General features: G+C 35.2%; 1 protein-coding gene across 3 annotated transcripts in view; it reads right to left on the bottom strand.

Annotated features, from left to right (window-relative positions):
* LOC100871716 (neurotrimin) overlaps positions 1-28,000 on the bottom strand; it is a 168,257-nt gene that overhangs the window by 104,234 nt on the left and 36,023 nt on the right. For all 3 annotated transcript variants that reach the window (XM_012494179.3, XM_012494181.3, XM_003698990.4), the window contains exon 2: positions 9,032-9,124. In XM_012494179.3, the coding sequence (XP_012349633.1) occupies positions 9,032-9,124 (93 nt within the window). The remainder of the gene's footprint in view (positions 1-9,031; positions 9,125-28,000) is intronic.

Genomic DNA, 28,000 nt, shown 5'->3' with positions numbered 1-28,000 from the left:
GGCCATCGGTGGACAATTATGAGCGTTAAATCTAATTCAATTTCCCTGGTCCAACCGCGATTTGCAAGTGGAGCAGCTATAGGAAAACGGAAACCCATCGGGAAGAGTGAACAGGAGGATAATAGCGGCAGGAAGCGAAGCTTTAGAGAGGGTCCAAAGGAAACGAGAACGGCGTGTTCTTCACCGCAGCAGTAACAGGACTTGTCACTTTAGCCATCGGGTAAATAAGTGCCATTTAAATGTGATATCCAGACGAGATAGCGAGGGGGGAGGGGTTTGGAAACGTAGAACCCGATACGTAATACGTATTCCCCGATACACTGCTCTGTACTTAACGTTTACTAACACTTAGTACTTAACTATTCAATGGTTCCCTACCAACTGTCATTCCCACGAATTCAACACGGCCATTTTCAACGCGCCGCATATTCTTCTAACCTACGAATAAATAATGGGCGATGTTAAGGATCGAAGTATAAAATCGAGGAATCGAATTCGTTATTTTTAAAACATTTTCGAACGACAGTTTTTTAATTAATGTTGGAATTTGGAATTGGATGTGATGGGGATTTTTAAATCATTCGTTAGAAAAGAAATACATGAATAGTAATAGTAGTAAACTGATTTTTGAAAAATAAGGATTGAAAGTGGTTATTGCTTCGTTATTAATTGAAATGTTCGATGTCAGTGAGAAAAACCAATATATTCCAAAAAGTGACTTTGAAAATACATTTCGTATATTAAAACACAGAAAAAATTTTCTCAGCTTCTGTTTTAATAATATCTTGATAGCTTGTTCATTAATATTTCTAAAGAGTTAAGAGATGAAAAGGGTCAACGTCCATAGCAACTATAACAACGTGCAAAGGAATTTGTGAAAGGATCAAACAACCGTTTCATTCAATCTGTGGAAAGGCAAAATTATTATTAATTTACAAATGGAATTAAATTTACAAAATCAAATTTTGAAATATTAAGTCACGTGATTAATCTAGCTAATTTTAAACCATGTACTGCATTGGTATAAGTGATCAAAAGTTATCTAACCGACCCAACCCATGTCAAACTGACGTAACTTACCAATCTTGTCTAACTAATCTAACCCGGATCAAATTCAATTTAGGCTGATCAGAACAATTTTCGGAGAGCTGTAGATACTAAATGTGAACGATATCTAAGAACTTCGGTAATACCACGATTCAAAGTTGCGAGATGTTTACTGTAATTAGTTTTAAACTAAATGCAAGATGTTTAATAATTTAAAATTTTTTAAAATAATGGGGTAAAAATTATTAGATCATCCTATATAGTACTACGAAAATGTACATTAAGTCCTAGATTCAGAAATTTTAATCTGTTACAATTATTTTTTGTAGGAAATATCATTGAGATTATTATACAGAATTTTCATATTTCATTTGTTTATTCAACTTATTGTTAACTGCAATGCTTTACTATTGATATTTCTTAAAATAAAATATAAAATACATTGCAGTTCATCAAATAAGTTTCAATAACATGTTTATACGAAATGATAAAATTTATTTTAAAACATATATCAATGACAATTCCACAAAAATCCAAAGAAACGTCACTTTAGCGTCGAATTCATCCCTTCCTCGCTCCCCAAACACCCCCATCTCTATTCCTACGTGCCTTCGTAATCCCACGTGCTTTGGGAAAACGTGAAACAGCAAAGTAGGGTTGCAAAGGTGGAAATTATTTTATTTCGCGCTTTGGAATATCACCTCGAGGATTCATTCATATTCATAGCGACGCTCAGCCACTTCGTCTCCGAAACGCGACTTACCACGATCGCGTTTGGCTGAAGATTCAAGCAATGGTCTCCAGGGCTAGTTCTGTCCCTTATCTCCTTATCACGCACTTTTTTCATTTTCTGATCGCACGATATTCCGCGTAATAGCAATAATATGAGAATATAATAATTTTGTCCTAGCTAGTGATGGGTTTAAGTGTATCGCGAGTAAATTTGAACTTTAACAAAATCAAATTCTTTATTTTGAAAGAAGAAAGAAGTATTTTTAAGATTAATGGTTTCACGATTAGTGATCGAATAGGACTAAATCGAAATAGATTTCACCATGTGAAGAATGCATATTTTATACAAAGCATTATAATGAAAATCTCTTTGTGATTTTCATGAGTGGAAAAATGAAAAGAAATATAGGTGTAATGATAAATATAATAAGTATTTTAATTATCATATAACTATTCTTAGAATTTGAGTTAAAATCGGATGTAAATACTGATTTAAAAAGTGTAATTGTTATTAAGTGGAAGATGTGATAATTACGTATCATAATTCTGTTGTGGAAATGCTTGTTTTTATTGCGACAAGCAGCACATGGTCAAACGTTTTGCTCGTTCTGTTGCTAGAAGTGGCGTGAAAGTACTTGAAATGCTTTTGTTGGAACAAAAGCAGCCGCTTTTCAGGTACACACACTTCTAGCCTCGCAATGTTTTCTAAGGCCGCTGAAAATACATCGGCCTATATGCGAATAAGAGGAAGATTTACCGAGTTCTCTTCAGAGCTTGTTAACAATAATAAAACGCTTTATCGCGTTTATGAACGTAAATCAGGTTTAATGGAAAATTAACTTCAAATATTTCTGTTGATCCTTAAAAAAAGAAATATCAATCCTTAATCGTTATATGAATTGTATGATAACAGATATATAATAATATTGTATGTAAATATTAATCTTCGTATCAATTTCTAAATTGATATTAATATTTATCAATATGTTCAAATTTAATTTATAATGTGTTGCATCCACTTATAAAATATTAAAAAATATAACGATTAAAAAAGAAACGTTTGAAATATTTTTTTAATATTTTCAAAAATAAAATCTTTTGTAATTCATTTCTTTGCTAAATACTCGATTAAACATACTCAAGGTATTTAATACGACACCTTATTCGAGCATATCATGGTGGAATAAAACGATCATTTAACTTGACATGAAATTGTATAATTAATCAATTCGGTTCTAAAATAACAGTTCTACATGACTTGAACTTCAAACTTCAATTCCAGATGTACGCGATTCCGTTACGTTGGTCTTGTTACGAGCGTAGAATAACTCATCAAATAATGTCAACTTCCAAGCTTATCTAAGCATGTAACGTTTCCATATCGGTTGGTACCACATCCGTCAGACGGCCAGCTGATTAACACGCTAACGGGTCATAAGTATTACATTATTCATCCCTTGCAACACTGGTGACTATTAATTAACAGATACATGTATAATCAGTCTGCGATGTTGACAAGGGTTAATTAGAATTTTTTTCGAGAGTCATGTTGCCATGAAAACGTTTTCCTCTTGTTGCCTCATAATTCGAAGCTCGATCGATGAACAAGAAATCGTAATGAGAACAGTCTGTTATTCTTGTACTGTTCAGATTACTGATGCGATTAATTATATATTAATTAAATATTCTATATTATCTAATATAAAATAAAAATCTATTTAATTAATTAAAAAGACATTTATGGGATTAATAAAAATTTGGCATTGAACATTGAAAAAAATATTATTCCTTTGTAAATGACGTGGGGAATATAATTTATCAATTGTGATTTTCAATTCTTATTTTATATTAAAAAATAATAATGGGATGTAATCTGAATATTATGAATTGATTTTTAAAACGAATTCTAGTTTTTCATTTACTTTTTCACAATTTCACATTGTTACTCGTATGATGTTGTGGAAACTCAAATATCGCGAGATATTCGATTCATATATTAATCATGATAATCTATTGGGAAAATAAAGATAATTCGCTTGATTAGAATGGAAACGAACCGCAAAAATTGTATTATTCAGTACTTTCACGGTACTAATTAAAAGTCTTGCAAACGTACAATTGAGTTCCGCCGTTGACGTGGATTAATTAAAATTTTTTTTCGAAAATTCAATCCCAGGAAAGTTTCCGCTTTCTCGTCCGGAATCTGGGTTACGCGTTCGATCAATACACCGCATAAAATATGTGCTGTAATCGAACTTATGTTTTTGCGATTCAACCACCATACACACAAATAATATTAATTATTTTTTAAAAAAATGTTTACAATATAACAAAGATATGAAATTTCACTAAGCAACAAAATTAATATGCAATAATAATAATGTAAATAAAGATTTCAAAGTAAATAATATATGTTAGTAATGAAACAAAAATTTTTGTAAATAAATTTCAGAAATTATAAGTGTGATTATCCGATTCAATTGAATATTTTAAATTACGTGATGATTATTAAAGAAGAGGGGATTCTTTGGCGAAAGACGTGGAGACCCCGATTCGGGGTTTTCCGCCAGGGAATCTTTAAATTCCCATAATTTTAAAACTGTCAAAAAGAGGTTTATCTATAAAAATTAAATATCGTGAAAATTGAATGAATTGTAGAACTTAATGTAGATGATCAAGTACCCGATATATCTTCATTAAAAGACCAGAATACGTATTATATTATATACTTTTTTGTAAAATCAATTAAATCTCTTTTGATTGCGCATACATACATTAACATTTGTACAACGAATTTGTATATATTCGTTCAAAAAAATTTAATACCGAATCGTTCAAGAACCAGTTCCACGACACCTATCTCTAATAAAATCATTACGGCCAGATAGTCGGCAATCGTGAAAGGTTCGAGGTAACTAGAATCGTGGCAATGGTATCCATGGAATTCAAGGCGGATTCCATTATCAGAGGAGCGAAGCAGGGATAGGAAATGTCGGCTTAACGTTGAATATATGAAGCTCGCCACGCTGCTGGGCAGCGAAATTGGTCATATCGTGGGATTTCTGGTTGCTGCGTTGATTAGTCGGCGGTGAAAAACGTGGAAAAATAGAAAGAAACGGGGGAAAGAAGGATGTTCCTCCTTTGCCGCGAATGAGCCTGAGGGACGGCAAGGAGATGCAGGGGCGGAATAATGGAGCGAAACTTCTCTTCGAGGGGGAAAAAAAAGAGGGAAGAAGGTATCGAAGAAAAACGAGCCCGCCTTCTGGAAGGGAGCTATGATTGACGGCGCTGCTTGTTTCAAACTTGCGGCTCTTTCTTCGAATTTGTAATCGATTACAGGCCGCCTCGGGACATTTTGGAACGTTTTGAATGGTATTTGAAAAATTGGAGAGGGAATTTGTATGGGTGTATAGGAGAGATATGGAAGGGAGGGATTGGCTGAGAGGTAAATCGTAATGAAAAACTTTTTTTGAAGTTCGACAGTCGTGATTCATTCGCGGAGGAGGGCTTTTTATATCGTGATTTAGCGCGTTCCTCGGTCCATAAATCGGAATTTCCTTGATTATTGGATCTTTACACCTGTTCCGAGAGATAAAATCTATCATTTCTTTTTAAACTTGATGTATGAATGGAAAATTTCGAGATACAGCGACGATTCGAGTTATTAATGGCAGGATTGGAATATTTATCATACAATAATTACGAATTTATTCGAATCGATTTTGACAAATTAAACATAAGAAAAAAAGTATTTTCATAGATATATAATTTTGAAAATAATGAAATGTATCATACAATAATATAAAATATTATTAATAAACTAATTGAATTAAATGTCGAGGAACAAACAAATATATAATGTCGTTTATATCGATATTCCCCAGTTTTTAAATTAAAAATACAAAACAAAAAAGTACAAGAAAACAAATCAAAAATAAGTCGACAGATTTCATGAATCATTAAATTGAGAAACGAAGGAGATCATTGTGCTCGAGATACGAAAGAAACAGCATTGTGTTTCAGAGATTTCATAGAACAAAAGATCGTGTAGTTAATTGCGAACGTCTGAAAAAAAAAAGATAACAATACCGTTGATATCGTGGAGGACAAGTGAAAGAGGGTAAGAGGAATTTCGTTTGGCTTCCATGTCACGGATGATACACTTTTTCTTCGGCATCGAGGATTGTACAGAGTGCATTTCGTCCGATTTTTCCACGATTATCGATCGTCGACTGCCACGACGATGTTTACGACGGGATATTGAAATGAACGTTGCCTTTCATACTTTATCGGATATATCGTGATATGCCTGGAATTTTGATACGGCCGTGCACCCTCGCGATTCGATAACAGCCCGACTCAAAGAGATTGTAATAGATACTTTAAATAAATTCTATGCTACGATTGGAGAAGTGGAATCTACATGGATTCTATTTTTTCTTTTTCTTTTTTTTTTTGTTTATTTAAACAATTTCAATCTCCATTGAAATTTCTTTTTTTTTTTTACATCACATCATATGCGAATAATTCGACGTAATTTGAATTTTCGTTCTCGTTCGTTTATATTCTGAACTATTCGTTCAAACCAATTTTTAAGTTTGGAATGATCAAATTTTAATAAAATGCGTATTTATTTGATTTATGTTTTCTTTTGATTATATTGAACTTTTAAATTTAAAATAGAGGAAACATGAAATAATAGATTGTATTTAGATTGAATTTGCTAAATAATTTATATATTAATAATTTATTTTTTTATTTAAAAAATTGCTCAAATACATTTGAGAATTTCGTAATGCTATATAATTACATATATATTAATTTTTAAATTTTATTCAATTTTATTCTCAATCTATTTTTATATTTCATTATATCATATTATACAATTATTGGTTTTCTTGGATAAAAACAATTATTAAATCTCAAATTGAATAAAAATATAAAACTATAATTAATTTTCTTACATATCTCTATAAAAAATTAATAACTAAAATTGCCAATACGCCTCGTACGCAATCGGGAGGATAGATTATTCTATAAGAGCTTGTGGAACAGATGAACGAATCCAAAGTGTAGATTAAAATTTTTACGCGGCTATGCAAATTATGGGCCTCGATTTAATCGTGGTAAATTCTCCCCTATATTACAGGATATTTAGATTTCGTGCAATTTTCATTGTTTTTATACACAATGCAAAAACATTTACGCGAATCCATGCGTTAAGATTATTTTCTATTTTTCTCGGATAAAAGAGAAGCTTTGCGAATCGAATGAAATCGAAATAAAGAAAAAGACACTCCAATGTTCTTCTATAATATAAATGATGTTAACGATGAAATTAACCAATAATTGGCACGAATTTACCAAACGTTTGAAAACATAAAAAATTGTGTCGATTAAATATTAATGCGATTAAATATTAAAGTTTTAATTAAAGATTTAGCAAATATTGAAAGTATTTAATTTACAAAAAGAGTTTGACAAAAAAGTTCAATCAAAAGCAAGAGATTAATTAATATTATCGTTGTGAAAGCGGACAGTGAACAGTTAAAAGCTTAGATTATAAATTAATCTCAGAAATGAATCAGTAATTGAAACGAGTAATTAAAAATAAAAAAATAGAATCGTGGAAAGGAACGAAAAATCAACCCAATACTAATCATCTCAACTTCAAGTTCACAATCATCTTAAATTTCCTTTAATTCTCGCGAGAACCATGTGCACAACCATGCTCCTGCGCAGAGACGATCAAATTCCAACATCTGCACTTCGATTCGTTTTCATTCGAGTCTTCGAATATCGGTAAAACCACCAACACCTCTCGATAGCATCTTTTACCAAACAATAGCAATTGTTTAACCGCGAATAGCCGTTCTGAAACAACGAAGAACTTCTCGAAACTTCTCGACAATTTGAAATCGAGGAAAGGCCAAGTCGTGATAGACAGGGGCCATAACGGGGGATGTTATTTTACAATCGAGAGGGGGCAACGAAACGCCAGGTGAAACGGTCCATTTGACCTGGCTCGTGTAGTACAGTCGTTAACGCAATGCGAAAACACGCTCGTTCCCCTGTTTTATCTCGGCTTTTAACGAAAACAACAACGGCACCGGCGATAAATGTTGCCGTACACACCTGATTTTCAACATGGGCGGGAAGGGAGAGAGGAAGAAAGAGAGAAATAGACAGGGAGGAAGTGATCTCCATCACGCTAATCCCTCGAGATTTCGCGGTTCTTGGATACTGATTTCAGGCTGGATTATGGTCAATGCTGAATGACCTGCTTCGTTTCTACATTGAAAACGTGCGCGTGTTTGTTCATTGCTCGATGAGTGCGGTCTGCTTCATCGTTTTCGAACGATGAAAATTTGGATGATTTCTTTCAGAAGAGACATCGATTCGGAGTTTTAAACATTTTTTCGTTTGCCAAGAGAAGTTGGTTAAAAAATTTTGTTTTCTAGGAGATATTAAAATCTGTGGAACTTTCATAAGGTTGGTGTAACAAGTCATCTCATTTCATTAATTTTGTGTTCTTCGTATGGTGGTATTAAGTGTATTCATTTTATTAGAAATATTACAAAACGTTTTAATTAGCTATTATTTGGGTCAGATATTATGGTCAGAAGTTATTAGAGGCTTTTTACGAAATTGTATGTATATTATTGTTTCATCGTTATATCTTAATCCTCTTTATACGAAGAATGCTAAAGGCTTGGTTGGACATAGATAAATCTTATTGAATGGTTCAGAATGGTTCTTTTCACATCGTGTTATCTAACTAAAAACAGGATATATTTATATTATATTTTATATCATAGTATACTTTAGTGTTCATTTATTATACAGGAATGTTTATACAAAGCAATACTCAATTTCGAATAATTTCATTATTTGTATGAAATTAATTCAATCTAAAAAAAATCGTTTCGTTCGTTCGGAACGATTTAATTAAATAGCGCGCGCACAGTTTTTAATTGTTAATTACCATCCCTGAATTACGTTTCTTACTTTATTTTACTTCGAAAGAAGTAAAATAAATTTTCATTGATATCGAACAATTTGTTTCAATCAAAGAATAATAATAAACAAGTACATACGATTGATTAATCTCGCAATTTAAATAAAAATAAATTTGTTCGTGTTTTCCTTACTTTTCAATTTAAGAAGAAAAACCGAGCCTTGAAATATATTCACGTTTCTACTTTCAATCATTCTTAAGAAACAACAAAAAGTGTACAAGCTTAATACTCACTGTTCTTGTAATTCTCCGACATCGATGCATACTGCGTTCCGTGATGGTGACCCGATATTTGCCCCAATATCTCCAGATTCCTCGATTGCCGTCCTGAAAAAGGCACAATGGGAACGGGAACATTAAAGATCGGGCCACGATTAATCATAACGGTAAATTAGGTGCTCTCGAAGATAAAGGGATGCTTCCGATGGCTCTAAGCTTTTTGTCGTTTTTCTTGATCCGAGCCCAAGATTTCCAAGACGAAATTCCACCGACAATTTAAATGAATCCTTATCTCGATAAAGGGTCCCTAATGAAGCGGACCGATATTTTCGATGAAGCCACTTTTTCGCGAATATCTCGACGACCGTTTCATTTCGGACCGTCGTTCCGGGAGAATAAGCAGTGATAATCGGACGAGCTTGTATTTGTGTGCAGTGCATCGTGATAAATAATGCACAACGATAGGTTTAAGTCTACAATTTTGTTAGAAAGTTTTAAAAAGTGTCTCATTTCTAATTTTTAATCATTTGCTTGCAATTGGTAAATATCAGTTTAGTATTTATTAAAATCTAATTAAATCAATTTGCACATATATATATATTGCAAAGACAACGAAATTTTTATTGATCGCAGTTGATGAATTAATTTTCACTCGTGAAACTGAAAATTGAAAGAAACTGACGTAATGGCTACATCAATTAATTTTGCAACTCTACTACTTAACTAGCAATCATCCATTGTAATCCATAACCAATTATAATTCCTAATACTCACGAACTTTCGTGATAAACGATTTCGAATTTTAATTAAATTGTTTTGTCGTTATAATAATAATAATTTCATCTTCCATTTGCATAAATCGTTGGATCCCCTCCACCCCTTATAAAAAATATAAATCTCTATTTCAAATTATAATTCATAAGCAATTACAATTCCCGACACCAATCTCGAATTTTAATTAAACTTTGCGCCGATCATCGTGTCTCCCATTTTTACGTAACATCCATCCTCCCCCCGAAAAGTTATTAAAATCAAAGGAAGAAGTAGTTTCTCGGTTCTTCCTTTCGCCGGATATTTCAGGCGTTAAAATGATAATTTAAAGTTGCGAAATCGCGACAACCTATGGTCGAAACTTTAACGATATTCCGTGAGGACAAGTGCGCGCTGCAATTCTCGTAACTTGCGACAGACTTTTCCCCGCGAAACTGGGGAAAAAGCGGCAAATAGGAATATTGCATGGTGCGGTAACAACTAACTTCTTGCGGTGTCATTTTTTGCCACAGAATGCGACGGTACACTGGCGACATGCAATTGAACTTGTACAAAACCTCGTCTATATACATGTTTTCTTGGATATCTTCATTCCAATATCTTTATTAGACACGGTACACGCGAACGGTTTATTAAAGTATTACATTAATCAGATCGCGTGACCTTTTGCCACGAATACGTAACGTTTTAAATAATATTCCCTAATAAGAGGGTAAAGTTAATATTTGCACCGGTATATTAACGCTGTGATAAATTATCGTCGCTTTTAATAATATTAATGATAATTAAAGGAGCACTGTCATTTTTATTGACAAATTCCAATCACGTATCAATATCTTCAACGAACGACGAATATATCGATACGATTTTTTATCCAAATTAAAAGTAGAATCGTTGGACAAGTTCAGAAACAAGATCGGAAAATATTCGTGTTACGGATAAATAATTTAAAGGAATATCTAAAAATTTCACTCGTTCGTCGTTTAACTTTACTGCTTACTCGAAATTTCACAGTTCGTAGAAATAAATATATACACGAACATTCCAACTGTTTCATTATTCGGAAGACGAGTATTGCAAGTTATTTAAAAACAAATCCTGCGAGGAACGCCGATAATTTCACCGCGAATTGCTAATAACTAAAAATGAAAGCTCGGGAAACAAAGGTGGGGTGAGCACCGTAATGTAAACTTTGAAGAAGGGAAGTTTCCTTCCCTCGAAATTTGAGAAGATAAAGTTCATATTGGCCCGTGGAAAGTCGGGATTTAAAGAGCAATCCCTATTTTACGAAGGTGTATTTAAATCAATAAGGACAAGATTATATAAGTCCCCGATGGAAAAACTTTCTCCATAATCGCTTGCATTCAGGTGTCGGCAATTAGCAAACTTTACTGTCCGGCATTATCGTTTATCTTTCGCCCCGACGATCCATAATCTTAAGGAATTAACGAGGGAGAAATGTGTATTATCTTTCACCCACCTCGACGACTTTTTTTCAATTATTATAAATTGCGATCAATTTATTTGATAATTAAACTTTGATGCCTCGAAACATTTACCTTGTGTACCTTAAAAAATTTAACAAATTTAATAAGTTGAAAGATCTGGTTATTAATGATACAGAAATACAGAGATATACGTATATTTGGTATATCGATTATTTATTTTAAAAAATTCAAGGAAAAAAGGGGAAAAGCGTTTCCTCAAATTCGTCCGTTCAAACGTTGGTAGAACGCCATTACATTTCCGAGCGGAAGTTGATACGTTGTCAATACGTTTCACCTGTCGAGCCTGTGTATATCGATACTCGTGTGTACGATTTGCAAAGTTCGGTTGCAAATTCCACACAATGGCTACATGACGTACTAGCTACCTATGTTTTTTCGGACTGAGCCCTGTTCGGATTAGCCGCGAACACGGATTTAGCAAACATGACGAGGAACGGGGGACATTTCAATGGAAGTTGAAAACAATTGTTTGCATTGGGGGAAACGTTTTCGAACGTGCCGCTTTTAAAAGCTTACTCGATTTTCGAGGCTGAAATGCCCTTTCGATGTTTGACTTTAAGAAGATCGTAATACTTCTGATATAATTAAAGAACCCCTTTTTTTTTTGTAATAAAAAGCTACGAAAAGATATTTGCATATATCAATCACACTGCTAGGTTAATTGATAACTATTTCAATACAGCAACTTGAATAATATTGTCATCGAACCAACCAAAGATATAATAAGGACATTGTTGTAGGATATAAAAGTTCGAATTGAAATTTTATCTATAATTTTATTATTAAACGTTGCTAGCAGTGTCATTATTCTGTAGTTGGCATCCTTTTGTTTGTCTTCGATACGGGATCGTCAATTGTTCAGTTGCTGTTCTGTAGCCCGACACGTGCACTCACGTATAACCAAAATATATCCATTCAGTATATTTCTTATATTTATTGTTCACCACTGCATAACCAACCAACAGACGTAACAATACGTATTCGAGCAAAACGAGGAAATTCGACTCGCGATTAAAGAAGAGATCCGTGTGAACGAATATTTAAAAACAATTCTAACAAGCGGGTTAGAACGATTATTAGAGCAGAGCCGACAATTTAGATAATTGCATCTCGCCAACTATTCTCATACCAGGCTCGAATTAGCACCGCCTTCGGACCAAATACTTACCAGGGAATAGCTACTGTCGCGAATAATCTGGAATTCTGCACGGGCGAAGTCTTCGAGTGATTTTACCTCGCCGCGGCGAGACACCAAAAATTCAATTTGCGGACTTCCGCCATAGAGATCGGAAGTTAACCCAAGTTTCCTGTGCTGTTGGCCGCTCCCCCTTTTTCTCTCCACTCGTAAATAATCAACGAAAACATCCCCCTCCTCGATGATAACTTAACGAACTCGCTGAATCGGTATTCTGTCCGGGCGTCGGAGTCAACCAACTCGTCAAAGCTTTCGTTGAAATCGAGATAGAGAGGGGAGGGGATTGGAGGAAGAAGGGGGGAAGAAGCGGGAGGGGAACGAAACAATGACGTTTCTCGTTCACCACGGTGTAAGCACGCCGCGGTTCTACCCGTATTTTTGAAGCCGCCTTTGTGCTAACCCGCTTTCAAATTTCGCAGCTACGCCCCAACTTCGGGTAACTGAATTCTATTGGTCACAGCGGTGAGTCGTGAGAGCTCCGCCATAAGAAAAGCTTTCATTGTTGGAATTCGAGTACGAGCCGATATATCTGTCCCTCTCTCCGTTTCTTCGCCCTCTCCTATAGTAAGATGATCCGAGGTTGAGATATCCTCCCCCCGTGTAAAACGATCTGAAAAGTATCTCCGTTTGTTTTAATCTCGAAGGAAACGAGCAATCGATGGCTATAATGATATTTGCTAAAATTTTAATTCGTTCGAACGATAAAGTTCTCTCTCGGATGCGAAGATAAGATTATTTCCAATTATTTATAACCTTTTATCGTTTCTCCCACTTGTAGGAATAATTCGATCGCGAATTACCTCTCCTTCCATCCTTCCCCTCATCTTCCTCCTCGCCAAGATTTTCTGGAGTGGCGCGCACTCTCCACCCTGTATCGACGTTTATTTAGGACGCGCTCCCATCACGAAACGATAATATCACGGCTGGCCAGGCAACGATTAATGGAGCAATCCGGGCTGTGACCGATGTTATACGCAACATCGGGAAACAGGGTGCAGCTTTTCATCGGATCCGGATATGTATGTACATTATGCGCAGGATTGGCCGGCTCACGCTGCCCGCCACCGTGAAATTTACTTTACGGCTTATTGGCCGGTGTTTAGAGCAAAGTATTGCCCGTACACGCCGGCCACGTTCTTATTTTTAACCCCGTCCACGGGGCTCCTTCATTTCGATGCTGATGCAAAGAAAACGACGTGCACGGTTATTTCGACAAACGAAACGCGGCCGGATTTTCCAACGTGCACACGGCAGATTCTTGTTATTTCTGAGAATTAGGGGATGTTTTCGTTCGCCCGGCTTGACCCGTACATTGTTTGGACACGTTCGGTGTTTATTTCGCTACCGGGTTACGTGTGTGTTCGTGAGGGGAGATGGATTTCAATTTTTTCTTTTTTTTTTTTTTTTATATTTTTCCTTCGAAGATCGATTGATCGATACGATCGTTCACTTGAGCGTATTAAATTTGAGAAACGTAAGGGAAGATTCTTGTTTGGTGGATGATTTTGCGCTGAGTATTATTCGGTGGTCAATTATTATTATCAGACGTTCGTCGATTGTATTGTAAATTTGCAATTGAGTATTGTAATTTATTGTAATCGTTAATGTCAATAATATTTTATATATTTATATATTTAGCGCGAGAGGAAATTTTTGTGGCAATATTGCGATTCTTGAGAAAAGTGAAATTGAAGAAGTGATAACGTATTAAAAATTAACCATACGTTGAACGAGGTGAATTTGAAGTAAATTTTGCGCATCGAAAGAGATTTTAATCATCTTACGTTGCTCATTTGCATGCTGTTCCACGAAAGTTGGCGCGAAATATTTCGGGAAATGAAGGAAACCGGCAAGAAATACGGGGATAATATTCCCGTGTGTCACGATGCGCAAACGTAATTTCTCAAGAATATTGCAAATGGAGAACTTTAACACGTGTGGAAGAGGTATTTTCTTCGACTCGTGAATTTTAAACTTCCCAACTCTTGATCTTTAACAAGTTTGACACACTTTTATCCTTTGTAATCTGCTGTTTAAACTTTTTTTTGCGAGCAAAGTGGTATTAGCGAAAATTTGGTGAACTGGGAGGGCAGATTAAACTTCTGCTTTCCACTTTTTATCACTTTCTTGCTATATGCGTTTATAAATAAAATAAATATTGTAGAACACTGGTTTCCAACCTGTTGAACAAATTAAACGCGTTAAAAGGTCAAAGAATTTTTAAAAGATCACCAATTAATTGATGAATTTAATGCTTATTTATTTTAATACAAATGAATCTTTCACTTGACTCGAAGACAAAGTGTTTGTTATTTGGTGCTAGTTTTTAAATTTTTATTATCTTACTTATGAAATCAAAGCAGCTGCAAATTATTTGAATATTGCAAGGAAAATCATGTAATACTCGCATCCGTCGATTCTTAATTATATCGATTTTAAAGAATTTCTCCAGTAAAAATATCTTTTTCATCCAAACAAGAACAAAGAAAGATAGAACGAAGAAGAAAAAAATGTATTCTTCGACCCAGATTTCGCAGTAAAGCCGTATCGACTTTATTAAAAAAGAAATATAACGACATAAGGGCAACTGTCGCGACGACGATCGTGGTCTATATTTATTGTAAAACCATGAGTCACGTGGGACCAAAATCGATTTGTCTTTACCTCGCGAATTCGTATCGAGAGATGAATCTGGCTAAATCTATTTATCAACGGTATGGAACGATGAAAAAAGGGATATTTCGAGAAAGAGGGAAGAAAGAGGGGGAAAAAAAGAAAAGAAAAAAAAAATAGTGAAAAGAAGAAACGATGACACACTTGAAAAATTGACGTATCTCGTTAAATTTCTATTACATTTTTCTTCTACCAATTTTAACAGATTCGATACAGCATGTGAAAATATTAAAGAAAGGAATGAAAAAGAAAGGAGAGGAAATATTTAATTAAAAAATACCGTATCGTGAAGCTATTATTATTTCTTTTCTCTTTTTTCAAGACGCAATTTATATCGCTCGTGACGTTATTTAATAACCACTCTGTTATTATCAATAAGAGAAAAATTATTTCGACAAATTGTTATAGTGATAAACTACGGTTATTTATTCAAATATAATTATCAACAAAATTGGATTTATGAAGTTTCAATCAAGTTGCTATTTATTTCCTACATTCTTCCTTTTTTTTTCCCCCTTCAATTTCATAAATTGAAATTAAATTTATAATTACATTGAAATTCATATTTTCCTTTCCTCTTCGTGCAAAAATTGAAGAGAAGAAATTTCGAGAAACATTCCAGCCGAATGAGCTTAATTTCATTCGTGATTGCAAGTATTATTTACTTATAATGCAAAATTTTTCGATCGTTAAACTCGAAGGTATGTAAAGTGTTAGAGGAAAATATATTCGTTGAAAAATTATTAACTAGCGCTTACGCTGACATGTTTGAAAAAGACACGTTTCTAAAACCATTTTAATTTTACAATGGCCTCGCTATCAATGGAGCCGACCTCCTAAGTTTCCCCCTTTTCTGCGTCGGACATGGACAGATGACAATATGTTCCACGTGAAAAACGACTCGTAAAAATTGCAGCTCGATCGATCCCTTTCTGGTTAATAAATGAGAGGAGAAGTAGTTCATGCGCCCAATTTTCAACTGTCCTTATACAAAATTGCTTTCATGAATTTATATCCTTAGAGGACAGGATCTTTACGTAAATTCCCCATTTCTTCTTCGTTAATTTAATAATCCACCGCCTCTTTAATACACGATTTTTTCCACACAACGCGATTGTTTAAATTTTCGCAGGATGGAAAATTTAAATATTTTTAATAAAGCATCGTCTCATTAGCGCAATCGCCATCTTTAATTTCACAGAAGGAAGGGAAATTAAATTTAATCACGGTACAATTCTCTTTATTAGAAAGGATATTCTTTTTATTTTCTTTTTCTTTTTTCTCCCTCCCCACGATACCATCTCTTAATTGTATCTTGTTAACAATTAAAATTATTTCTACCGTCTTTAATCTCACCACGACGACAAAGCTAAATTAACAATCAACGCCGATGCTATGAATAACATCGTTTTCGTAAAAATTGTAACTATATTTCCCACGCTTCGCCAATTCCCTCGAACATCATAACAATTCTGCAGAACGTATTGTTATCGAGGAGAGAATCCATTTTTAAATTATCGAAAGTGAAAGTTCAAGACGACAACGATAATAATTCCGGAACGATCAATTCGAAACGAGATTCTAACTTAATTCAAATATCCTTGTATTGCACAAAAAAAAAGCAAATTGATTTTACATAAACTCTTTCAATCATTAATATCATAAATGATATCATCAACGATATGGACTCATGTAACACCATCACCTATTTCAATTTATATAAAAAAATTCTGAAAACATAAAATAAGAAAAGAGTGAAATGCTAATTTTCCTCGTCCACGATAAAATGAACGAAGAGAGAGAGAGAGAGCATGGAGTTTAACACGGTTACCGTAATTGGCTGCGCGTTCCTAATATTAATCAACGTAATCAGAATCGCTCAAGATAATTTCACCGCATTGTTTATTCACTTTGTCCCGTTGAATGGCTCGCGGACCATACGTAAATTCCCGTAGGATCGGAGCAGTCTCCGGGCAACTTGTGCCAGGCTATTCGACGAACGCCTAATACAGCTTTATACGCACAACCCAGAGGAGTATTTTAACCTGGAGTCGCTTCGTTCCGGTCTGTCGCCACTTTTCCGATAGGCTCTTTAACTAATTCAAGGGTGGCTTGGCATCCCTGGATAAAAATTCAAGGGGAATTAAAAACGAAGAGGGATGAATTTACGGAAATTCTGTCTGGCTCCAAGTATGCTGCCCTACTGTGGAGAAAGGCAAGTAATTGCAAAAAAAAAAAAAAGAAAGAAAAATGTGAAACGTGTTCTTCATTAGAAAGATATCAATATTAATATTCGAAGTCTCGATTTGATGTTAAATAACAATGTAAAATGTGTTATTTTGAAGCTAAAGAAGATTGATGAAAAATTTAAGTATCGCTTTCAGATAAATTTTATTTGAAATTTCGAGTAATATATTGTTTTTCCTTGTATTTTGATTTGGGAGAAGAAATAATCGTCGAGAAATAATCTTAAAGAGAAAAAAATTTGATAGAATTATCTTTGTATCGAATTATCAAATGATAAGTGTCATCAAAGAAGGTGAAGAAAATTTAAGATAAGATAATAAATTAGATTGACTGTTTGAATAAGAATTTCATCCAATCCTGTTATATACAAATATTTAGCTGCAAGTTAAACAGTCGTTACTTTCAAGTCGATATAGTTAAATATTTGCATGGACATAAGTCCATCAATTTTCCGATTCTAGCAGAAAAAGAGGTATTTTTCGAAGCCATTATCAAATCGTTACTTTCAAAGCAGTTCGATATCTCATCATCATCCGTATTCGAAGCAAATCTCTCGAATCTATCGAAAACCGATACCCATTTGAGAAAATTATCTTTCATGCTGTGCTGTATAGATAGCATTATCCATTGGTCACTATTTGCCATAAATATGAAAATATAAAACTGTAACATTATCCTGCGGTAAATATCGGAAAAAATCGATGGGAAAAATGGGATTTAAACGCAGAAATCGTATATGCGCCGAATGTATGGATCAACGTTTGAAGTATGTGCTTTAAAATATGTCTTATTTCCGGAATAAAAAATTGATCGATTCCACGTTCTCGATACAAATATTTACTTTATCCTGATTTATGATGAAAGTAATAATTATATACCTAAAAAAAATACTTTTCTTCCAATTTTTTCACAAATATCCATCGCAACTCGAAAACAAAAATTAAAATGAATTATTTCTAAAATTATATATCCATATATGTATATAATTAAATTTAAATAGAAACAGAGTATGTAAAATAGTTTCGATTTAATATATCTTTTCAAAAAATACACATCTTTTAAGAAACTAAAAAATTTCTCACTTAACGATATGTAAAGCATGAGATCAAAAAAATATAAAATAAAAAATTCGATTCATGAATAAAAATTGCGAAATCCTCAAATTTGTTTTGAAGGAAAATTAAAAGAAAAAAGAGGAAGAAAAGAGAAGAAATGATGAATAGAATCTATAAAGATCCTTGAAGACCCATACATTGTCACAGAGAAACGACGTCTTTATCATCGAAAATCGTCGAGTCACCTAACGATAAGTCGAAAGACGGAAAGAAGATGAAAGGAGTATCAGCGAATCGATTTTTATCTATCGTTGAAAGATGAAATGCCGTGGAACATTGTGCGATCGTCCAAACCCGCTTTTCCAACAAGCCCAAGTTCTTTTCCTTTTGCAGGCCCGCGTTTATTTAGAGAACCTTTTGTTCTCCGCTCCGATTGTCGAGATCCGCGAGGGATTCCACCGCTATTTGCGCGGTAGTAATTCTTGCAAAATTTCCACTCACAAATGGCAAGGTAAAATTGTCGAGTAGCTAACTAACGAAAGGAGGAAGTTCGCGCTAATTAGATTTAATAGTTATAGCTAGATGCAATGCTGCTCGTGATTTATTAGTGAAATCGTATCGGAAAGCAACGAGAGTTTACGTGTTAATTTTAACAATGACAAAGTATTCCGTCTCTCGATAACGTTGCCCGTAATGATACAATTGTTCAAGAGTGGTTTAACAATTGTTTAAACAAATAAATTGAAGCTTAATGATAATTTTTTTCGAAATAATATCGAGAATGCAGCTTTTTGTTTTATTATTAAAAGTATTATTAAAAGTGTGAAATGAAATAAATTTGGAAAAATAATCTTTTGCTGCGATTAAAGATTAGGAATAATGAAATAGAGGAAACGTACGACATTGTTTCTACAATTTATAAAAATGGAACAATCAATTATACGTTGTACATCTCAACAGGATGTGATTCTTTTACTTCAACTTTTCCTACCTCGTTATATTATTATCAAATTTATTATCTAATACAATTTGTAATTCGTTCTAATTTGGACGATAAAGGCCAAAAAAGAAGAAAAAATGAAACATTTTGCGAAAAATTCTGGTGCTACATGTAAAGTCGCATCCAAACACTTATATACCGAGACAGCACATAATTTATTACTCCACTAAAAAAGCAATTTACCAGATATACACCTAAATACTTCCACATTACGGTAGACAAATTGCCGAAGCTCAACTTGAACAATAATTAAGTATCTAATTATGAAATTCCAGCTCTATTTTCTCGAAACAAAATTGTAAAAGAAAGAAAGAAAGAAAGAAAGAATTATTATAAAGGGAGAGAAGGAAAAAGAGCGAGAAAGAGAAATAAAGGGAGAATTACCGTTTACCTCGTCTACATCCTCAACTTATTTTGATAACTCAAAGTCGCGCAAATGCGCGGATACACGGGCCACCGGGGACCAAGAATATTACAGGGAAACTTGCAGGAGCATAAATTTAATTTTACGCTCAACCGTGTTAATCTTTCTCTCTTTATACTCGACTCTTCTCAGTCGGAGCAAACCGAGCGAATTCTGCAGGTAACGAGAGCAAGAACGAGGAAAATTGCGAGATCAACCGAGGACACGATATGTGCGTGGAATAAATATCTGCAACCAAGGGCCAAACGAGTCAAACGTTTCAAATTTTACCGAGGAACGAGTCAAAGCATGCAAACCGTTCTTTACTTTAAAATTATTATATCGAAGATACGATGTATAATTTGATATTTAATAATTTACATAAAAGAATATTACATAGATGTTGCAGTTTCTAGAAATAAATTACTGTTCGTACGATCTATTATCTATCCTCGAAATTTTTACGTGAATCAATATTGTAAAAATCAGAAACAATTTTGTAAACTATGCAATCACAATCATAAAGTGAAAAATTTCATCCGCTTGGAATGGATTTCTCATTAACGAAAGAATTATCCCTACTCCACTTTACGTCCACGTGGCAAAACTTTCATTAAAGTTCGAATTTCCGATATCAGATGTAAATTCTCTTTTTCAAGACGGTTTAGTAGAAATTCACGTGCCGCTGTACGTACGGAAGGAATAAAAAGGGCGAAATCTCGAGGCGTGAACAACAAAAATTGGATGGCAGGGTGGGCGAGGACGTGGCAATTGCACAGCAAATTAACCGTGGCCGTCGTAAAAGTGCGAGAACGGTTATACCTCGCCCTAAGCTGCCCCTCTGTCGGCCATTCCCTGTGCCACTAACCCTCTACCGTCCAAGCAGCGACCAACTTCCCTCTTTCGGCGTCCCTTTTTTTTTTTTTTTTTTTACCCCGCGGACTAAATAAAATATGGATCAAAGTGAGGCAGTTCTCTTTCTCTCTCTCTCTCTCTCTCTCTCTCTCTCTCTCTGTTCCACCCTTTTCCACCACCGAGTGTGCCTCTCACAGCCTGGTGCTCGTATAAGTTTCCAACTTTAGAACGAAGAGACACCCCCTTGCGGTGAGTTTAGCACCCTTGTATCGAGGTTTTGTACACGTGCACGCCGAGGTAAAGGCTGCCGTTACTTGTGCCGTCTCTTCGTGTGCTCTTAACTGGGAGGGAGGTTGTGGAAAGGGGTTGTAGATACGTGGATAATGCGGAGCAAGGCGGGTTAAATCGCATTTTCGGAGGAGGGCTCCTTTTGTTTCTTAAAAAGAGATACGAGGACAGGGAGAGGATGTCGGCGACGTGTCGATAATTTGTTAGTTGATGCAAGATTCGAATGAAAATTTACAAGAATACGAAGAAAAATTTGAAGAGTGTGAAGCAAGATTTTCCACGAAGATTCATTCATTGAGAAAGTCATTAAAGTTTGAAATATTGCTCTTCGGAAGTTGTATATTAACTTTTTGTTCTGCACTTTGAAACAATTTTTTTTTTCTTTGAATTATCAGTTTTAAAAAAGATTCATTCGCGATAAAGATTAAAGATTTTACAAGAGGGAAAGTGCCAGCCTTGCGATTTATTATCTATCTTCCTTACTACCAGAGAAGAATGAAAAATTTCAGGAGCAAAGTGTCGCTTAATACTTGTGACAATAACGAAGATGCTCGCACGAAAGATCTATGATCTACAATGCTTAATTCTAACGGAATAAAAGAAAGAAAAAAACCTTCGATTTCCGCCATTTGAACTCACGATTTCACGAATGCTTAAAGAAATCTTCAACGAGCCCGTAATACCATTATATTAAAAATTAACTTTCAAACAAAATTTCCTCAAGCCGGACCATTCATCAGCTTATTCAATCGAGGAAGGATCTGAAGGATACTCGACGGAAGCTCGGGCTGATAACTTTCTCAAGTCAGTGCGTTTCGGTCGGGCGGAGACAGGAGGAGTCGAATGGCAAAAGGCGGTGGAGGTGGTGTCGAATCGATAGTAAGCCCGATGTAAATCGAGCGCTCGATTCCCCTGTTCGCTGACCGGGCAAACGCCACCACAGTCGTGCGGCGAGATCTCGGTCTCTGGAATGGAAAAAAAAAAAAAAAGAAAAAAAGGAAAAAGAGAAAAGAGGAAAAAAAAAAAATCTCCACTACGGTTCCATCGAGCGGCAGTCATTCGTCTGTGTTAAAAAGGGATTCGATGTCGATATCGGGGCATACATCACACACGTGATCGATGATACCGTTTCGAGCAGATGGCTGCAGCCAGTTGTTTCATGCGCGGATTGAGAGAGGAACATTGTTTCGGCTTAAAGATAACGCTTTGTTTCCGCCGCCACACCAGCAACAATGCACACACGCGAAAATCGAATAACGCGCGTAAAGCTCCCCAGATAAGCGGCTGGAAAAAGCCTCGGCTCAAGCAGCTTTCATATTTCACCGGGACCGGCTCGCGGCCAACGTCGTATTTTCCATTCCATCCTGTTCTCACCCTTTTAATTACTGATAGAACGTGGCGAGCGTGGCGGAAAACCGGCCGGGTGGAAGCATCGATCGCGGCAACATTTAATGGAATCGCGTGTACCGTGGTCAAAAGGATTAAAAATCGCGCCGATTTTCTCTCCTTCCGGTTCTTCTACGCGACTTCCGCGCGTAGGTGGCGGAAAAAGAGGCTTGGAGAAACGAGAGGAAACGGATGGAGGATGCGGAACGGAAGGAAAACGTGTTGTTTTTTAAAGTTGAAATTTTATGAGGTTGTAACAAGGATAATTATCCTTCTAAAAGTACCTCGTCGATGAGAATCGATTATTTTTGGAATCATTATGGGATTGAAACAAATCTCGAGAAGGAAATGGAATATTCAAAATTAAATATGAAATATTCTTATTATCGGATCAAACTGCCGGATACAATTTTTTCATTAGAAAATTATTTCTTATAAATTTGTATAAGGCTTGCTCTTATTCTCGATCAATTTTTCAAATAATTATCCAATGATCGATAAAATTTAAAATTGGAAAACTATTTGGTATAATTTTAATGTAAGTTGTGATGAGAGTAGACGATGTTCAGCGTACGAGGTAAAACATTTGTCGCTAATTAAGATTCTCTTGTTATGCCACTGTTGAAACTGTAACGATGCTTCTTACCAGGACCGGAAGTGGGAGCGCAGTTCTTTTTAAGAGGTACTGCTTCAAATTGCCGGATCCTGGGAGCTGTTTATGAAGAGGAGCCATTTATTTCGAAAACGAGTGGCCATCTAGCACAAAAGCAGAGGGCTATTTACCTCGAGTCGAGTTTGTATAATTTGAAGCTCGACTGGTTAAAGAAACGGGATTTCCGCCTCTGCTTCTGTCCTCGTTCGTTAGTCACTTTTCAAAAATTAAATCTCTCTCTCTCTCTCTCTCTTAATTTTTGCGATTATTTCTATAACACGCTTTACGTTTCACGTGGTTATGCGAAGTGATTATGAGATTAAATTTGATCTAAACATTAATAAAAATTAACTAATTCAAAAATTGTAATGAACACATATTTATATTTTCAAAATTTCAACCAATTCTAAACCAATAATTTCGAAATATTATTTTAGAAAACTCTAGCTGATCAAAATATTCGATCGACAATTTAAATTTACAAATTATCGTCGTTAAATTAAACCATTCTTAAAATTTATACAAAACTTTCACATTGTTACGTGCATTCTTCTGACAATGGTACAATGTAATAAAGATATCGTATCCAATTCCGCAACACGGATATCTTTCGTGCACGCAACGATCAAATCAACAATATCGAAATATAATCAATAGGTAAAAATCAAAAGGTAGTCAAAGTGAGAAAAATCGCACGTTCCCTTCTTTTTCTTTCTTTCTTTTTTTTTTTTTTTTTTTTTTGATTTATTCGTTCGATCATGTAATGTACATCGGATTGAATTAGCGGGGATCGAGTTATCGCGAGGCTGTGAAACGCGCGACAAAATGGTAACCGGTCCGGATGAAAAGCGCTCTTTGACGCGGCCGCGGATACGATTCCGAGCGCAGAGTGAAACGATCGATACGCGAAACAAAGTGCGCCGGCCGTGCGCATTTCTATACGTTCCAATCCGAAGGGCAATTCAATTGCGGCGGACGTCCCATACGGCCATCTGCAATATTCTCCGCGAGCAATCGTCCTCCAGAGACCGTCAATGTATGCGCTCGCGCGCCTCCCAATGACATTTACATTTATATTGACACGGTGCTCGAACGGGTTCTTGAACACCGGCCGACGCTTAAATGCATTTGCGGTGCCGGCTTAACGACCAATTTCAAATTTTTCCCCGCCCGATCCGCCTGGCACCGATACACGCAGCCCGATCCAAGCCTGGCTGAATGGAGAGAACATGGCCTCTCCCCCTTGTGGAACAAGGTTATCGCGTTACTGACGCCAATTGTTCCACGCAAGTTCCGGATGACAGGTTTGGGTTGCCACTTTTGGCCTCTTTGTGCGCCTCGACTGGTCGTGTTATGCGATAGGAAAACTTGTAATGAGGTGCACGATGAAGTTAGCGTTCAAATTTGGTTGTGGTTGAGGGAGGGGGTGAAGAGGAAAAGCGTCTGAGAAATGTATTTTCGTATTTTCGTTGTTTCCGAGAAGTGTGAATAAGGAAGTGCGGAAGCAAAAGGATAAAACTGAAGGAAAATTTAATATTTTCATTGTGTAAGTGTTTAAAAGGTGAGAAGATTAAAATCGTAGAAGGTCAATAGTTAAGTGTATATATATATATATAAAGTTCTTAAAGCTGAAGCCACTATAGTGGTTTTGCTTGCAATCGTCTAAAGGTTAGAGGTTAGAATAATGGTTTTATATATAAACGTGGATTCCCTGAGGAAGTCATCTTCAAGAAAGATCTCTGTTTTCTGGAAAAACGTTGTTCTTGTTATTTATATAAATCACGATTTTCAACTATTATTTAGTTATTTAAATTAAATATATTCTTGTATATTTAAAGAGAGAAATGTTTCTGACAAGTGATATTAATTTCTACTGTGTGTATTTGATGTTGGGTATTTGAAGAGGATCGTTATTATATTAATTTCTATCGAGTAATGGAATCTATAATGGAATATCGAATTCGAACAAATATATCCAAACTTCATAGTTGAATATTAATAATTGTACGTAAATGTTTCTTAATATTCTACTTAATATTAAAATTCTGTTTAATAAAAACATTTTTAATCATTCGTTAAAAAGCTATGACTATACATATTTGTGAAAAAATTTTTATTGATTTTGAAATATCACGAGTTTAGACAAATCGATTAATTGATCCGTAAGAATATTAAAAGTTTCAAAAGTTAGGAATTATAAAGAAGAACTCGTGAACTCTGACCAAGATTGAAGAATTGTCAAAGATTAAATCGAAGTTTTTGAAGGATAAGTCTTCTAAGATTATATTATGAACCCAATGAAAGTTATATTAAGTATTGAAAAACTTAATAAAAAAAATAAAAAAAAGACTATGTTTCATACCTATTTAAATCGAAAATATATTGTTTCATCAAAAATTCAAGAGAATCAAGAGAATAATTTCTTAAAAATTTCCAGTTAACAAAAGAAAAGTGACAAAACTACGAGATATTTCATTAGAAGTACATTCCACTTTTTGAATGACGTGCGCTATATCGAAAGTTCGGACAAGTTGCTCATACTTTAATATAACATTTTCCATACTTCTAAATCAGTAGTACATTTTTAACCTTTTCGACGTCGCGATCCATTTGCGATATTACAAAAACTTTTCAGTATGCAAACGCTCCCGAGTTTCCGTTGAGCTCGTGTGGCAGCTTCTGATGTAATATACGAACAGTAGTATCACCCTTCTGTAACTTACATTTGAAATACAATGTATTTCGTATTCAATATATAATATATGTGTAGCAAAATCTATATGAAGGCACAAGTTACTACGGTTATTACGAAATACCGTGAAATATTCTTTGTTGCAAAAATTAAATTTTATGAATTTTTCCGCTTCGAAATATCGGAAGAGTTTGCGTTAAAATTTCACTGTCAACCGTTGAAATAGCTTCAAAAATTTATGAATTTCATCGTGGAATTAATACAATCAAACAATATTACTACAATATTAATTTATTTTAATTTTCAATCATATGTAATGGATAACTGATTCATAAATTATTAATAAGCGTGAAACTATTACAGGATTTCGCGTAATTAATCGATTATATAATAAATAATTATGAGACTTGCTATGAAAGTACAATCGGTAAAAAAAAAAAAGAGCAGAAGTTAATAATCCTGATAATCTTTCCCAGTTTTTTTTTATTAGAAATTCAAAGAAACTTGAAACGCAATTCAATTTGATTTTACGATCTCTTTCCTAATTATGGTTTGAAAGAAAATTTTTCAAGCGTAATTTTTTTGCAAGAACAAGATTCTACTTGTTAATGCACATTTTTCAATTAACCGATTACGCGGCCCCGAGATTTTCTTTCGTTTCAAGTGAACGTTCAACCACACCGGGAGATGCATTAAGAAATTAAAGCCTGGTAATGTTACGAAAGTGCAAGTCGAAATCCTCAAATTACAAGACATTACTTCGAGCCTGATGATGTTTCAATGCCGCAGACGAGACTTAGCAATTCGCGAATCCTCTTGTAGCAAGCACTACTTAGTAGTACTTCTGTAGTTACGAAGCAAATCATCCTCTCCAACATTGTTTCCGCTCATCTGTCCTTTCATTATGCATACCACACTCGCGACTCGCAATCTTCCCTCTGTCTCTCACATTGTTGATCACAAAAATATTTTAGCATTCCAATACCGCGAATTTCTACGAAATAATTACAAGTTTCTCGATATCGTTCAATTCTTGATTTCTCATAACAAAATTATGAACTTGAATACACGAAAAATTATTTCAATAAGGGTTAATCAAATTTCTGATGTCCAGAAGAACAAATCAAATTTCATAATAATTAAGATGATTGTATTCATTATATTTCGATTTTATACAAAATTTGATATGATTTGGATTATTCGTATCCATCAAATTCATGACTGTCGGAACCAGACTGTGATCCACAAAACGATGAAATTTACAAATTGTGTATGACTTAAATCGAGATAAAAAAAAGAGAAAAAAAGAACAGTAAAAAAACTTTCATCTACAACTGTATGCCGTATCAATACTAAAATTCCGAATCTTCATTCCAAATACCACTACATCATCACCCTATCAACCGGAAGATATCAAAGAAAATCGATATACCAAAAAAACAAAGTATTATTATTAAGTTCCATATAACCAGCGTCCGAGTATCCACTAGAAAAGAAGCATAATCAAAATTGTAATGAACGCGCAACAATTTGCGGCGAGGAAACAACTTTCGAACCACAGGCATGAAAAACCACTCAAACAACGATACCGTCATTTCATCGGACTGTGAACGAGGCAACACGGCGAAAAACACATCGATGAGTCTCAGAGAGGCGAGCAGTAGGTGGCTCGTGAATTAGCGAACGTCAGGAGAGTCGTGTAAGAGCGGTGCTCATATGTCGCGTGTATTATTCCGTGGATGTAGCCCCCGACACGAGCGCTCCGTCCGTGTTCTGACCTGTGTCGGCCCCGCTTCCAAGTACAAGCGTTTCCTACGTTTCTCTGTTCCACGTACGCTTCCTCTGCACAAAAGTACACGTCTCTGGGAGTGGAATTCTCGCGAAAAGAAGGTCTCGTATGCGTCCGGGGATTCGTCGAAATATTTCCGCCGACTGCCTTTCTTGTTTCTACCTCTTGCGGGCAAACGAGAGAAACGGGTTGGGGCGGAAACAGAAAAAGGGGATAAGAGGGTTGGACGGTGGAAAAAGAAGGCGGGGGACGCGTATGCTCTTTTCTCCTTTTTCCCCTGGCAAACACGGACCTCGGCCCTCGGGTTGGGTCGCGGTATCACAAAGGACCTTTCTATATGCCAGTTTCGACGGTCTCCTGCTTCGAAAGTGAGAAGACGAGGGCATCAAATGCATTTCATTATGCCACTGCTTGGGGATGCCGGTTGGTTAAGGGGTTAGACTTGGTTGGTTGGTCGGGACGCTGTGCAA

This window comes from Apis florea, unplaced genomic scaffold (genome assembly GCF_048593485.1).
Source record: "Apis florea isolate Af1SG1 unplaced genomic scaffold, ASM4859348v1 contig_1484_pilon, whole genome shotgun sequence".
NCBI classification, from domain to species: Eukaryota; Metazoa; Arthropoda; class Insecta; order Hymenoptera; family Apidae; genus Apis; species Apis florea.
Note: the sequence above shows the minus strand (reverse complement) of the source record. Positions and strands in the feature narration are given on the sequence as shown.